Below are 16152 nucleotides of genomic sequence, written 5' to 3'. Positions count from 1 at the left end.
TGTAATATTGGCAAATGAATGAGTACAAGATAAACAGAATTCAGGCAATTTCTGGAAAAAGTGGCATTTGAAATTAACAACAACAAAAAAATTAGCCATCCATTTGAAAAAAATAAATTCTATATCATACAAAAAAGGTTTCAGGAGAACAAAAGCAAGGATGACAAAGACGCTGTAACTCACTAAAAGGACCATGTAAGAAAGATTCTGAATTCATAACTATGAGGAGCTAAAAAGCATTTTTGACAATGGTTAAGGCGAGGAAGACAGGCAATGTCATGTAACTACAATCCTTAGATTACATTTTAATATAAAATATGTAAACACTTAAGTACTGGGAAGAAATGAATGGGTTTGTTTTTTTTTTTTTTAGTAAGCTCAGGATGAAAAAAACCTGTCCTAAACATGATACCAAAGTTACAAACCAAGACAAAACTCATAGACGTGACTACATAAAATGAAAACCCTTCGTACAGCAGAAGATCAGCAACATGGCCAAGGATTAATACCTTCACTAAAAGGGGTGTGTTAAGAACTTTTAAAAATCAAAAAGACTTCACTAATACAGTAAATTGGTATAACCTCCTTAGAGAATTATAACAATTCTACAAATTCACATTTAAGAACTGGTTCAAAGAAATAGTTCACATATATGTGTGTGTGTGTGTGTATATATATATATATATAGCTGTTTTTAGGGGCTATTTTTGTTTTCAATGGTAAAAACTCAAATGTCCATCAATGAAGGATATATTAAATTATTGCATATCCATTTTTATAAAGCAACAAACACAGTCATTAAAAAGAGGTGAGGCAAAGCTCTGAGTATGGACACGGAACTATGCCATGATGAACTGTTCATGGTGGTTTTCTCTGAGGAGGCAGAATTACAGGAAGAATCCACCTTGTCTGTATTGTTTTTACTTTTATTATAAGTACATATTATCAAGAAAAAAAGAAGGGGTAGTGATATTTCTATCAAAAAACCCCAAAACTTGTAAACAATTACAAGAAAAAAATAATGTGTTGACAACTACCTTTTTGATTTCTTACTGGTTCAGGAAAATTATGCTGTAAATTACAAAAATGTTTACCCCTTTAATGATTAAAAAAAAAAAACAAACCCATTTCCACACTTACATTAGCTGGTTGATCTCAACAGGAATGTCTGGGTCTTCACTGAGTTCCAATTTATTACGCCTGTAGGTCGAACCAACACTCAATCCATGAATTAATAATAATGAGGCAGAAAGAATTTTCCTCCTCACATTGCCAAGGAAACCTCTCAGCCACAATTCAAACACAGGATGTGTTTTTAAAATATCTCTCAACTACTGAGAGTTTAAGTCCATTCAAATAACCTTTGTCAAACTGGAGACAGCTAGGGTTAGTTATCTCCTCAAAAACAAACAAAAAAAAAACAACAAAAAAAGAGTTCATATAAAAATGAACTTGAGATTCAAAGGATTATTAAAAAGAAAAAAGATCAATCTTCCATAGCCGAACAATTAATTTAAAAAGAAAAAAGAAAGAAAAAATTAAAAAAAAAAAAAAAAACACCAAAATTCAATAAGATCCAATTTCTGGTCTTCAAGATTTCTTCACCTATTAAGAAAAAAACAGAAACCTTCCCCCATCTTTATTATCTGTATAATAAAAACATACTTGTATGTAAAAATATAGTGTTTTATGTATAATATACATATACATATATACTAACTGGCTTATAAACACACACACACGTACACAAATGTGTAGAAATAAAACATCTGGGTAAGTTTTCCCTTTTAAAATACACTACAAAAGCCTTTAAATTTGGGTCATTATAAAAATAGTGAATTTCCTCTTATACCAAAGTATCATGAAGTATTTTAATGTTACACTAAATTTTGCCCAGCCGACAAAATAAAAATGAAGGGAAATCCTTACACATATATCAATGTGTATAATATGGATGTATGTATATTGTCACATCATCTTTTATCATCTTCAGGGAGTGTTTAACCAAAAAAGATAGAAATGTATAGTTACAGAGTAACTACAGAGTGGTGCAGCAAGCTGTAGAAGGCAGAGCAGCATTATAGCCATCCTGAACTGGCACTGTCAAAATACAGGAAGTTTCTATCTAAGGGAAGATTTTTTTTCTTCTTTTACAACACCAGTGTCACTGGCATGACATTCAATAGTGGCCCTGCAAAGGCTTATGCAATCTAGTTCCAAATTCTTTACTAGTGATGGCTACAACTAAAGACTTTGTAATTATCCATTTACTCCATTTAGTAAAAGGGTAAACTTTGGGAGTTCAAATTTCATTTCACAATGGTACATTTACCATTTAAGAATTTCAAAAAAAAACAAAAATGAAGAGCGATTTTGATACATAGAAATGAGTTCTAGATTTTGAAACCAGCCCAGTAACAAAGCAATTTGATTCTCATGTAATAAATACTACATAATTTCTAGGCTAAATCTTGCCAAATACTATCCAAGACAAAACTAAAATCAAAACTTTAAAAAAAGTGGACACCTTTTACTCACACTTAATACTAGTCAATTTTCCAGGAAATTTTTGGGCAGGGAATATCCCCAAATCTAAAATGAAAAAAAGGAAAAATTGGGATCTTACATTAGTTATTTGGTCTGAAACTTTTACTAAAAGTCATCATAACTGGCCTCCCACTCGATCACAAAAACATACTCTCCGAGTGGAAAGGGACAAGATCAACTGAGATCAATTCTTTCATTTTACCAGTGAGGCAATGATTACTAACACATGAAAATACTGACTGCTTATTTTGAAGTAAGAGTTAAGGCCAAAATAATCTCACAGTTAAGAATACAGTATTATGGGTCATTCAGTGTAATTTTTAAGAAGACATTTACGATCACTTAAACTCAAACATTCTTTGGGAAACGGATACTGGTTTTGTCACAGTATGCTCATGGGGCTTTCATTTCTATTCCCATTTAATCTTCTCCAATTCTGTAAATTTTTTGTCATTTACCCATAAATTATATAAAACTACCTATATAATCTTTTATTGTATTTACAATAAAAGTTAAATAGGGCAATTCAAAGACTAAAAGTATTTTTTCCTAATTGTTTTCTAATGTTTCCATTTTATATAGAACCAATCTTAAATATAAAGGGCAACTCTATCACGCTTAAGTTGAAATTGTAAAATTGACCAGTATGAGGAGGCAATTAGAAATTCCAAAGTATAAAACAATTTTGTCAACTTTTGTTTTTGCCAAGCTGTAAGTATGAATCAGGGTTTTTAAAGAAATAGAAAAATACTGGTGGGGGGGAGGGGAGATATATCAGTTTAGTATGAAAGTAAAGTCGCTCAGCTCCATCTGACTTTGCGAACCCATGGACTATACAGTCCTGCCTTTTCTCTATTTTATTGGTTTCACAGCAATCAACCTTCCCAAGTTGAGAGAAATTTTAATTTAAAACCAATTACTAGTTCAATCTACCAGCCAGAAATAGCCTAAGGCCTTTCAATGCTGCACTATATTTTTCTAATTAAAATATCTCTTTTGCCCTCTCAATTGGTACAAACAAAATTTCAGGTGATAGCTTACTGAATTACTACTATGAAATCTTTAATCTTCACTTTGTCGATACTGTATTACCTCTGAGGAATTTTCTGCCCTTTCTCTGTTTTCAGGTTTCCCCAGATAGTGCATAAAGAATAATTAGTATAACTACATATAACAATTATAGCAATTAGGATACACTAACATAGCAATAAGTTGCCCATTTTAAATGGAGAAAGGAAAAAGAAATTAAGGTAATATTTCTTTTTCATTGCTTTGAATAACTTCATTCTCAGGATCCCAGCTTAGAACCAATGCAGAATAATCATAGTTAACATTTTTCAAGTTCATTTTCAGAAACATCAGCTGTTCTATATTATCAAAGTCCAGGCTCATGATCTGCTTTGGATGGAAGTGGCTATTTGCAGTAAAGACACATTCAGATTGCCAACTACACATGGGGCAGCTCAGATACTGAATGGCAACTTGGGTCAAAGCTGGCCATATGTTCACCTTCTTCTGCCAATAAAACAAAGGGTCATCACCCCCTGAGATCTCTGAATACTTCTCTTTGAAGTATTCATCCACCACTGCCATAGCAGAAGGAAACATGAAGCTTTTGCCTCCAATGGCAACATTATCTGCAGCTGAACAATCAACAGATCCTGAAATGGAGGTGCCTTCTCTTATAGATGAGGTAAATGAATCAGCTCCTACTATAGCTGAGGGGCCAGAACCTTCTGAAGTTGCAATATGGGAGACCTCTGGTGAAGATTCCATATAGTTACAAACTTCTTCTGCAAGGATCTGCTTGTAAGTTTCCAAATCAGCACCTTGAGGAAAAAAGTCTCCCAAACTGTTTTTAAAGCAAGGATCTAACAAAGTAGCCAAGATACAGGGCTTGGATTTGAGCATGGCACTTAGTAGGGTGTCAGTTTCAAGTTTCAGAGATAAACTGTCTACCAGATTGAGGGCCTGAGTAATACCTCTAACTTGAAAATCTTCTCTGAGTTTCTGCAGGGAAAGGAGTAGATGATGGATGAGGGGTAGCACCTGATTCAATCCTATGGTCTTCACACTCACTTTCTGGGTGGCCTCCTCAAATGGTTTAAGAATATCACAAACATATGTCATTAGAGTCCACTGAAGGGAGGTGAGCACAACTCCACTGGCTCTACCAAGACTATGGTGAACTGAGTAGCAATGCTCCAAGAGCCATTTTAACATATAAAAGGTAGAAATCCAATGGCCAGCTTCATCTTGTTTTAAATTTTTCCATGGAAGTTGGTGATCATTTTGAAACTCTTGCAGTATCTGACGGGCCTTGACCGAATGACTAAAATGATGACAGGTTTTCCTGGCAGCCACTAACATGTTCTCAATGCTTTTGTGCTCACAGAAAAAGTCCTGAATGACTATATTTAAACAACGCAGGAAGCATGGTACGTGGGTAAAACCGCCATCTTTGACTGCGTGTACTACATTAGAAGAACTGTCAGAAACAATGAAGCTAGGGATGAGGAAATTAGGAGAAAGCCACAGACCAATCTGGTCATTTAATTCTTGTAAAATGTTGGTTATCAAACAGTTTTTGGCTAAACCTGTTACACAAAGAACTGCCCACCTTCTAAAGTTGGGGATCCTGCCATTATTGAAAGAAGGTGTAGTTTCCAAAGAGACCCAGTGTACAGTCACAATGAAATAGTCAGTGGATGGGTCATGGGTCCATATGTCCACAGTCAGGTGGATCTTTTGAGTCTGAACATTCTCCAAAGTTAAGAAAATTTTTTCTCTGACAGAATCATATAATCGAGGTACAGCCTTAGTGAAAAAGAAAGTTTCAGACGGTAACCTATAGTCAGGGGCCACAATCTGCAGGAACCTCTGAAAGGCTGGGGTTGAGAAATAGTTGTAAGGATGCATATCTTCCACAATCATTTGAATAATTGCCTGACTTATTTGACTTGGGGTTGAATTTTCACAGTATGCTGTTTCTTGCTCTTGTGCATGCATTTGAGTGTCTTGCTCTGCAACAGGAGTAGGACTCTCAGATCTTCTATTTTCAACCTCTAATACAGGAGGTTCATCTGAATCAGAGTCACTAAGGTGCTCAGCTGCTACATCTTGGCTGCCTGCAGACCTCTCTCCATGCAAACTGTCACTCAAGAGATCATTTCTCTCAGTTTCAGCTTCATCTAATCCATTTCCAACTGCACCACTGTCTTTGTTGGCAACTGCCCAATGGATGGGATGAGTGGCCTGCAGGTGTCGTTGAAGTGTTGAAGTTCCTAGGTGAGAACCTGGCCTACCCCGGCTCACACTTCGTTTACATATATTACACACAGCTCTTGAGATGTGCTGAGGATCAGTATAGAAAAAATTCCAAACTGCAGATGTCTTGGCTCTTGTTCCAGGAATTAAGGCATGCTTGACAATGTTACTTTTAATGAGAAATCTCCCTCTTTGTGCCCTCAGGGCATCAGATACTGATTTATCACGTTTCTTACCCATTCCATTATCTAATGGATCAGCAGGGATATATTCAAAGCTTCCACTGCTTCCAGCAGAAGAGGGAGATAAAGGTGCATCCAAAGTAAAATCCTCCTCTCCACTTGTAACTCCAAATTTGTTGGCCCTTGTCCAGTGAGGTGAATGCCTTGCCTGCAGATGTCGTTGAAGAGTAGATGTCCCGAGATGGCTGCCTGGTTTACCCCTACTAACACTTTTTTCACAGAGGTTACAAATAGCCCTCCAGGTATACTGCGGGTCCACATGAAAGAAGTGCCACACAATGGAGGTCTTGGCTCTGGTACTCGGTAAATAGATCTGTTTTTCTATATTGCTTTCAAACAGACTTTCTTCATCCTGCTCAGGGGCACTAGAAGCTAACAAAGTAGGGGCATCTGCAACTGGCCTCCCAGATACCAAATCCTTACTAAACTTTTTCGCAAGGATCAGTTTCTTTCGCCGCCTTTTCCCCTTAATTCGCAAACCCTTCTTTCTTTTCTTTTTAGTGGGCAATTCTGCCTCTTTATCCATTCCTTCTGCTACCATCTTGCCCTCTACCACATCTTCTTCATCTGTATTAGAAGTAACAGGAACACACCCCAGAATCCCAGCACCACTAAAAGTGCTACATCTTCTACCAGGAGAAAGTGAGGAAACTGGTACACTTAAGGTACATACACTCATCCTTTTTAAGTCTCCAAAATTCGTACCAGAATCTGTTAGTGAGTTTACTCCTCAAACATATACACAGCTGTTCCTCTCTACTTGCATTACCTTTTCTCCAATTTCTATGGGGAGTCAAATTCCCTTTGGACCAATGACTTCCAAGCCAGGTTATTTTTGGAGGAAAAATGACAGCAATGGAGAACATTCCCAAACTTTTTCATAGAGGGCTTTAAGATCCCTTCCAACTTTTTGAGTTCTGAATTCAAATAGTCCAATTTATTCATGTTTATAGAAAAAGAACGGAGACCCACTTTCCCAGTGTAATAAAGTTGATAAGTAGCAGCTAGAAACCAGGTCTTTTAAATCTCAGGTCCATGTTCTTTCTCTTTCAACAAAAACTAAACCTCCTTGAAATGTCTTCAGCTTTTAAAATATGTATTTTTTAATGCTGCCTCAGGATAGCAACATCAATTTCCCCTAATTCTATATGAACTTAATTATTTTCCGTAAATTTCATTTAAACAAAAACATAGTGCATCATTCAACATTCACCACTTAGGGCTGCAATTTGGCAATATAACTCAAAACGTCAATTCTGGAAAGTTAAATCAGACTCCACATACTGGTCATTAACAGCAAAATGCTATTTGAGCCCTTTCAACTCTAAAACAGTAACAGTAACACAGTTCTTTTAAAAATATGGGCAGCAAAAAAAAAAAAAAAAAAGCTTTGAGAGTAAAACTTTAAAATTTTACTCACAAGCGATTTTTCAATTTATTTTTTGTATCAAGAGTTAATCCATGCTTGGTTTTCAGACATGTTTAGACTGGAGAAGCTGTACAGCCTATAAACGAGTAACTCCTAAGTTTGACTCTATATAAGCAGCAAAAAATGAAATACTAGCTTTAAACCATTCTCATGCCTTCTTGGTTGATCCCTCCCCTTCCCCCAGTACCTATACACATTTACCCTAAAAAACATCGCTATCACTAGTTCAGCCTCCTTCTCAAGGTCCAGAACCAAGGGCTGGAAGATGTCAACAATATGAGCCTTCCCCATAGGAATCCGCACCGATTATGGGAGTTTAGGGGGTGTTCTTCATTACGGTTTCATCAATCCCACAAGGAGAACGGAAGTGTCCCTGTTGTTCTTGATTCCGATGCTGAGGGCTGGGGGTGGGAAGTGTAATTAAAGTACGGAAGGGGTGTAGGATACCGGAATAAGGTCGGTGGCTTTCTGTGTGTGGAGTTTGAGAAAATCTCCCAAGTAGTGGGGCCCTAGAGAGGAATGAGAGTAGGTAAAATCAGCTCCTAGCACTCAATCCGATTTACGCAGCAGGGGTCCGCTAAACTAGGGAAACTCTCGCCCCCGAAGAAACCGATTTAGTATCAGTTCTCCTCTGGAGGAGGGTAACAAGTCTGTTTCCAGGGGCTGCTCCAGGATCCCAGTTTCGCCAACACCGGATGTGGGGGAGGGGAAGAAGGTTGGGAAAGGAGCAGGCGCCGTGGGGGTGGGGGAAGTGAGGCGGGGGCGGGGTGGGGGCAGGGTGGACGGGAACTGGAAGCGGGAACCTGGGGCTCCCAGCCCACCCTGGCGACGGCGGCCGCTGGAAGGTGGAGGAGTGGGTCGTTACCGCAAAACCTAAGGACCCGCTCTGACTTTCCGGGCTAGGCCGCGACCCAGGGGCGAGGGGAGGCCACGGCCACTCCCCTCGCCCTCTCCCCCACCTCCCCGGCCCCAAGCCACCCGGGAAGCAAAAAAACGGGTTTAGTTACCAGAGAACAGAAACTTTACCGAACCGTCGACACTATCCCCGACTCCCGCTTGCTGCCACGTCTTTCTTCTTTCTTAGCCGCTGCCGCCCGCCGTCTTCTCAGCAGCAACACCAGCAGAAATCCAAGACTGCCAGAGTCAAAGATGGCGCCCGGCTACAGGCTCAGCTCTAAGACCCTGCCAGTAAAAGTGCCAGCACGACGCAAGCCGTAAGGATTCTGGGAGATGTAGTTTCCTCTATGAGGCGATGCTTAAGATGGCTTCCCCGTTTGGGAGGGTCACGTGAGACGGGAGGCGCTAAGCCGCAGCATCCCTTATCTTTTAGAAGTTTTACAAAGTTACAGGTTTCTTGAAACTGTCTTTTATTAAAAACAGATTTTTAAAATCAAATTGACATAATAAGCGAGAAAGCCGCGAGAGTTTTCTTTAAGCCGACAGTAGGCACTCAGTTTATTCTCACCAGTGTTTGCTTAATGAATAAATCCAAATCCTGTGTAAATTTGATTTAGAAATAAACAATTTTTTCCTGCGATGTTGAAGAATTTGTGCTTTTATTTTTATTTGCAGAAGTGAAATGTGTTTGAAGGGAGTTTTATTTTTTAAAACAAATTTTCGTATTGGAAAAAACAATTCATGCTCATTAGAAAGTTGAGGGTTAAGATATGAAAAGGAAATACATCCGTTGCTTACCCACTTAATTATTATTAACCTTATTTTCCCAATGGAATATCTTTACCTTTTTTCTTCGATTATAAAGGTATAATTTAAGTGAGTTTTTTTTAAAGGTAATAATAGGGAAATATAAAAGTACAAAGTTTAGATCTCTATTAATCTCATTCCTGAGAAATAATCTCTCATTAATTTATCCTGTATTCTAACTTTTTTGTATGCGAATACATTTGAATATATTACACTAATATAGTAGGAACCCAAGATCCCCCTAGGGTTATAAGCTCAACAGAACTTGCTTAGGATAACATTCTACTGAACTTGGATAAAGGATACAGTCCTGCTGTTAAGAAAGGATACCCTTTGATGGTAAAGCAGTTGAGACTCCAGGCACCTTTTATTTCCTCTCGGTCTTGTTCCTTCAGCTACCAGCTTAATGTGAGAGTCCCAGCCAGTCCAGGACTGGGCATGAATCAGGTCAGAAGGGTGTTGAGTCTCTTCACACTTGGACGTTTATCTGCTTTCAAAGTGAGAAGCCACATTAGAATTCCAGCCCCAATCACTCCCTTACATGACAATCCTCTGATTGCCATGTCAACCAGCCCTACAAGCAGGTTCTTGGTAACCAGTTTCTGTTTGTGCCTCAACACCTAGGGTTTTTCAGTTTAATAGAAGGCTTTCTAAACAGCTGAAGGGTTTTCCAGACTAGGGCTTTCAAGATGCATCCTGGTCTGATTAGTGTGCTATATACAGTGTTAAAAAAGAAGCAGGAGCCCCCAAATGGGGTCACTTATGCTAAGCACCACCAAGACCTAATACCTAAGGTAGTTTTGGCCTCTCCCAAGAGTGAGACATTTTAAACCAATCAGTCTGAAATGTCCTGGTCTGCACTAGTGAGGCAATCTGCCTACTAAGATTCCACCCACCTTTCAAAGGAAAGGTAAACTTCCCCAAATAATCCACTTTAAACTTCCTTGTCCTACCCTCTTTCTGCCTGTAAAAAAGCTTCTATTTCCTCTTAGCAAAACTTCCATTTTGTACAACTCTGTCCTTCTATTTGTCTTCTGTCTGGTTCATGAATCGTTGAATAAAGTAAATTTCATCTTTAAACTTATTTAGTTCAAGTTTTGTTCTTTAACAATTGTTGTATTTCATCAAATCTAAGGTATCATTGATTATGTATTTTATTTTCTAGACCTCTAAGAGAAAAAACTGCCAATTAAACTCTGATAGACCATTGATCAGAGATGTTAAAATTTGATAGTATGTGTGTGTATCTTAGAATGAATGAAATATAGTAATTTTAGGATAAGAACAGGCTACAACTATGCATATTGTTTTGCAACTTGCTTCCCCCACCCTCACCCCACCCCACCCCCCTTTACAATATAGCTTTATCTTTTAATGGTCATCAATTCTTAGAGGCCTACCATATTCTTTTTTAGCAGCTCTGGTAACACAGTAAGTCGCTTTTGCAGTAAACTGCCCTAGTTCCTTTTTGATGGAAATAATCATGATTATTTAGTTTTTCCCAAAGCGGGAAGGAAAAATAATGGAGTATTAGGGACACTGAAGGGGTCAGAAGTTTAAGGCTAGGGCAATTAGAAAGAGGGAGAACCAGTTAGGAGATCCTCTGAAGTCCAGGTGAGAACCCCCCACCCAACTCCATATATACAAACAGAATTCCCAGGGGGTGAATGTGGGCTTGCTCTTGGTTTGTTAAAAAGAGTTAAATTATCTAGACCAAAGGCACAATGCCAGATTTTCTCTACTCACACCCCACCCCGCTTGATTCTAAATGAAATTCAATTTTTAGACCTCTTTAGTAAATAAAGACCTCTTTAGTAAATAATTGATGAAACATTTTACGGTGTCCAGTGTCAGAGCAAAGGTTTTGTAGCCTAGCCCTCTGGGCTTCCCTGATAGCTCAGTTGGTAAAGGATCCGCCTGCAATGCAGGAGACCAGGGTTCGATTCCTGGGTTGGGAAGATCCCCTGGAGAAGGGATAGGCTACCCACTCCGGTATTCTTGGGCTTCCCTTGTAGCTCAGCTGGTAAAGAATCTGCCTGCAATGTGGCCTGCAATGTGGGAGACCTGGGTTTGATCCCTGGGTTGGGAAGATCCCCTGGAGAAGGGAAAGGCTATGCGTTCCAGTATTCTGGCCTAGAGGATTCCATGAACAGTCACAGTCCATGGGATTTGGACTGTTCAGAGTTGGACACAACTGTGAGAAAATTAGATTAAAAAGTGATTATTTGGGGCTTCCCTGGTGGCTCAGTGGTAAAGAATCTGCCTGCCAATGCAGGAGGCACAGGTTCGATCCCTGATCCAGGAAGAGCCCACATACAGCAGAGTAAGTAGGTATGTACACCACAACTATTGAGCCCATGCTCTAGAGCCCAGGAACCATGGTTACTGAGCCCACGTGCAGCAACTACTGAAGCCCTCACGCCCTATAGCGTGTGCTCCACAAGAAGAGAAGACACTGCAATGAGAGTAGCCCCCCAGTTGCCACAGCTAGAGACACGACCTCGTAGCAATGAACACCCAGCACAGCCAAAAAAAGAATAAAATAAAAGTGAACATTTATTTAGACGAGGAACAATAAACTGCATATAAAAATGATCTTAAACCATATACACTACAAACTAAAAAAGTCATTTTTTAACCAATAGACTCTATAATCTTCTATAATAGATTTTTCTATATGTTTAGCTACATAGTCTTTGTCTTTTCATATGACAATTTTGTAATATCTTCGATTAAAAGTATCTTCTTTTTATAAAAAAAAGTATTAAAATATCTTCTATAAAGAGTGTAAAAGTAGACCGGTCTTCCCTCTGGCATTTTATTTTATTTTTTTGGCTGGCTGAGTCTTCCTTGCTGCACAGGGGCTTTCTCTATTTGCCACCAGTGGGGGCTACTCTCCGTTGCCGTGCGCGGGCTTCTTGCTGCGGTGGCTCTTCTTGTTGCGGAGCACAGGTTCTAGGCGCCTGGGCTGCAGTGGGTGCAGCACGCAGGCTCGGGAGTTGTGGCTCGCGGGCTCTGGAGCGCGGGCTCAGTAATTGTGATGCTCGGACTCAGTTGCTCTACAGCATGTAGAATCTTCCTGGACCAGAAATCCACCTGTTGCCTGCATCGGCAGGTAGACTCTCATCTACTGTGCCACCAGGGAGCCCTCACGCTGGCATTTTTAATAAAAATAGTTTTTATCCATGATAGTTTAGAAAAGTGTATTTCATAACTTACTGGTGAAATTGGTGACAATTTTAGATTGTTGTCAAATTTAGGGAAACTTCTATCAAGTTTCTTACATATATAAGCACTAAAACTTTGTAGAGTTAATATTGAATTATTTAATATATTCTTAGCCAAGAGAGAAGAGTCCTTTTTGGTAGATATATTAGTTATCTATTGCTATATATGTTATCCCTAAATTTACTGACTTAAAACAACAAACATTTATCACCCCATGGCTTCTGTGGGTCACTAATTCAGGAGCAGTTTAGCTGGGTGGTTCTGGCTCAGGTTTTCTCATAAAGTGGTGATTGATTTGTCAGCCATCTCTACAAGTCATCTGAAGACTTGACTGAGGCTAGAGGATCCATTTCAAAATTCTCTCATGTAACTGTTAACAGGGGACCTCAGTTTCTTACCATATGGACCACTCCACCAGGCAGCTCATCTTATGGGCTTCTGGCTCCTTCCTGAGAGAGAGAGAAAGAAGGCGAGAAAGAGGGAGACTGAGACAGAAGGTGTAAGCTGCAATGGGTATCCTGACCTAGCCTTGGAAGTGACATGCCACCACCTCTTCTGTATTTTATTGATCAATACTGACATAATGTGGGAGGGGAGTGGGATATGAATAACAGGAGACAGAGCTTATTATCTTGAATGCTTGCTATTGTATCATGTGTTAATGATAACTGAATCCTCCATTAGAAATTTTTCACATGTGATGATTGGAAGATTTTTCCAAAAATTAACTTCTGATTGCATAACTTTCAAACCTGTCTCTCCTCCACAATCTACATGCCACTTATATCAAGATGTGACCTCTGGTCCTACAACTATGGGCCATAACGCCAAATGAGTCTACATAGCAGGTAATAGAGACATTCTTGAGAGCCATTTCTACATTTACATGTGTGGCAATGACTCTAAGTGAAAATGACTGTATACCACATAAATACAATTCAAAATATTTGTATCCCAACTCAACTTCCTCTTAGCAGATCCCAGAAATGTCTAACAGGGGGAAGGTATTGGAGAGAGAGTCTGAGTGAAAGGATACAGGGATCTTAATCATTGCTATGAGAATACTTTACTTATAGAATTTTATAATGATCGTATGAGCACATTGCTAAGGCCTTGCCCAGAGCCTTGAAAAGGGGTTGTGCAAGGAAGTGGTCCTGAAGGTTAAAGTTTGTTAACTTCATGGCAAATCCTCCTTTCTTGGCATAGTGTTAGGATGTGTTGACTGTGGCATCATACGATCAGGATTCAAATCATGGCCTGTCCCTCCCCTGAAGCTCTAATCAACTCTGTACGCTGTACAAGTTGGCAATAGCCCTCTGTTTGTATTTCCCACATTAGAGAATAAAGTGGGAGAGGAACTACCATATAAGCAGTTCTGATCACCACTATCCATCATCCTTGCTCTTTTTCTTCCCGCCTTTGAGTCTCAACCATCTGACCTGAGTGAGGAAATAAGAATCAACAGAGTCTCCTAGCCTGAAGCCTTGATAAGAGTCACAAATATCTGCTAACTGCAACGGATAAATTTCAAACCTCTTGCTCCAGCTGCAAGACAGAGCTGGTATCACTGAAATCAACGTTTCTAGGACTGCCTTCCCCTCCTCACTCTCAGTGCTTTCTTGTTTCCACGTACAGAATTTTTTCCTTGGAATTTATTTTTGAAATGGGATAACTGTAGTTTTGTTGGGTGATGGGTTAGTTAAGAAAAGGCAGATTAGGTTCTCATTCCCATTTCAGTTAGTTCAGTTCAGTTCAGTCGCTCAGTCGTGTCCGACTCTTTGCGACCCCATGAATCACAGCACGCCAGGCCTCCCTGTCCATCAACAACTCCCGGAGTACACTCAAACTCATGTCCATCGAGTCAGTGATGCCATCCAGCCATCTCATCCTCTGTCGTCCCCTTCTCCTCCTGCCCCCAATCCCTCCCAGCATCAGGGTGTTTTCCAATGAGTCAACTCTTCACATGAGGTGGCCAAAGTACTGGAGTTTCAGCCTCAGCATCAGTCCTTCCAATGAACACCCAAGACTGGTCTCCTTTAGGATGGACTGGTTGGACCTCCTTGCAGTCTAAGGGACTCTCAGGAGTCTTCTCAAACACAACAGTTCAAAAGCATCAATTCTTTGGTGCTCAGCTTTCTTTACAGTCCAAATCTCACATCCATACATGACCACTGGAAAAACCATAACCTTGCCTGTACAGACCTTTGTTGGCAAAGTAATGTCTCTGCTTTTTAATGTGCTGTCTAGGTTGGTCATAACTTTCCTTCCAAGGAGTAAGCGTCTTTTAACTTTATGGAATTAAATGCAGATGGAATCACCATCTGCAGTGATTTTGGAGCCCCCCAAAATAAAGTCTGACACTGTTTCCACTGTTTCCCCATCTATTTCCCATGAAGTGATGGGACCCCATTTATCTTATACAAAATATTCTATGTTTAGGTTGCTGTGCTAGGCATTGTGGGGAATCCCAAGTAGGCATAAAAGTTCCATGTGGAACTTTTCCAGGAAACATGAGAAATGTAAAGATGCTGCACTCAATATGCCAGCAAATTTGGAAAACTCAGCAGTGGACATAGGACTGGAAAAGGTCAGTTTGCATTCCAATCCCAAAGAAAGGCAATGCCAAAGAATGCTCAAACTACCGCACAATTGCACTCATCTCACACGCTAGTAAAGTAATGCTCAAAATTCTCCAGCCCAGGCTTCAGCAATATGTAAACCGTGAACTTCCTAATGTTCAAGCTGGTTTTAGAAAAGGCAGAGGAACCAGAGATCAAATTACCAACATCCACTGGATCATGGAAAAAGCAAAAGAGTTCCAGAAAAACATCTATTTCTGCTTTATTGACTATGCGAAAGCCTTTGACTGTGTGGATCACAAGAAACTGTGGAAAATTCTTCAAGACATGGGAATACCAGACCACCTGATCTGCCTCTTGAGAAATTTGTATGCAGGTCAGGAAGCAACAGTTAGAACTGGACACGGAACAACAGACTGGTTCCAAATAGGAAAAGGAGTACGTCGAGGCTGTATATTGTCACCCTGTTTATTTAACTTACATGCAGAGTATATCATGAGAAACGCTAGACTGGAAGAAACACAAGCTGGAATCAAGATTGCCGGGAGAAATATCAATAACCTCAGATATGGAGATGACACCACCCTTATGGCAGAAAGTGAAGAGGAACTCAAAAGCCTCTTGATGAAAGTGAAAGTAGAGAGTGAAAAAGTTGGCTTAAAGCTCAACATTCAGAAAACGAAGATCATGGCATCCTGTCCCATCACTTCATGGGAAATAGATGGGGAAACAATGGAAACAGTGTCAGACTTTATTTTTTTGGGCTCCAAAATCACTGCAGATGGTGACTGTAGCCATGAAATTAAAAGACGCTTACTCCTTGGAAGTAAAGTTATGACCAACCTAGATAGCATATTCAAAACCAGAGACATTACTTTGCCAAAAAAGGTCTGTCTAATCAAGGCTATGGTTTTTCCTGTGGTCATGTATGGATGTGAGAGTTGGACTGTGAAGAAGGCTAAGCGCCAAAGAATTGATGCTTTTGAACTGTGGTGTTGGCAAAGACTCTTGAGAGTCCCTTGGACTGCAAGGAGATCCAACCAGTCCATCATAAAGGAGATCAGCCCTGGGATTTCTTTGGAAGGAATGATGCTAAAGCTGAAACTCCAGTACTTTGGCCACCTCATGCGAAGAGTTGACTCATTGGAAAAGACTC

General features: G+C 39.7%; 3 protein-coding genes across 4 annotated transcripts in view; all 3 read right to left on the bottom strand.

Moving 5' to 3' along the window:
- The window catches only part of ZC3H11A (zinc finger CCCH-type containing 11A), a 44150-nt gene extending 35526 nt beyond the window's left edge, over window positions 1–8624 (bottom strand). Inside the window, exon 1 of one of the 2 annotated variants that reach the window (XM_070767741.1) lies at window positions 8493–8624. The gene's annotated coding sequence lies outside the window, so the exon portion shown is untranslated. Of the gene's footprint in view, window positions 1–1140; window positions 1317–8492 lie in introns of those variants that run through there. The other variant, XM_019976162.2, reaches the window with a different exon arrangement.
- LOC139176295 (uncharacterized) lies at window positions 1140–2088 on the bottom strand. The gene has a single exon (XM_070767742.1). The coding sequence runs from the start codon at window positions 2086–2088 to the stop codon at window positions 1990–1992; it is 99 nt and encodes a 32-aa protein (XP_070623843.1). The 3' UTR covers window positions 1140–1989.
- ZBED6 (zinc finger BED-type containing 6) lies at window positions 1140–7790 on the bottom strand. The gene is made up of 2 exons (XM_019976161.2): window positions 2539–7790; window positions 1140–1200 (listed from the first exon to the last, which is right to left on the bottom strand). Exon 1 carries the CDS (start codon window positions 6733–6735, stop codon window positions 3793–3795), a length of 2943 nt encoding a protein of 980 aa, XP_019831720.2. The 5' UTR covers window positions 6736–7790; the 3' UTR covers window positions 1140–1200; window positions 2539–3792.
- Window positions 8625–16152: the final 7528 nt, after the last annotated feature.

Source organism: Bos indicus, chromosome 16 (genome assembly GCF_029378745.1).
Source record: "Bos indicus isolate NIAB-ARS_2022 breed Sahiwal x Tharparkar chromosome 16, NIAB-ARS_B.indTharparkar_mat_pri_1.0, whole genome shotgun sequence".
Taxonomy (NCBI): Eukaryota; Metazoa; Chordata; class Mammalia; order Artiodactyla; family Bovidae; genus Bos; species Bos indicus.
This window is presented reverse-complemented; position numbering and strand designations above follow the sequence as displayed.

Coding starts and splice junctions, on each gene's coding strand:
- LOC139176295 (XM_070767742.1), bottom strand. CDS start 2,088: ATGGCTATAATGCTGCTCTGCCTTCTACAGCTTGCTGCACCACTCTGT.
- ZBED6 (XM_019976161.2), bottom strand. CDS start 6,735: ATGAGTGTATGTACCTTAAGTGTACCAGTTTCCTCACTTTCTCCTGGT.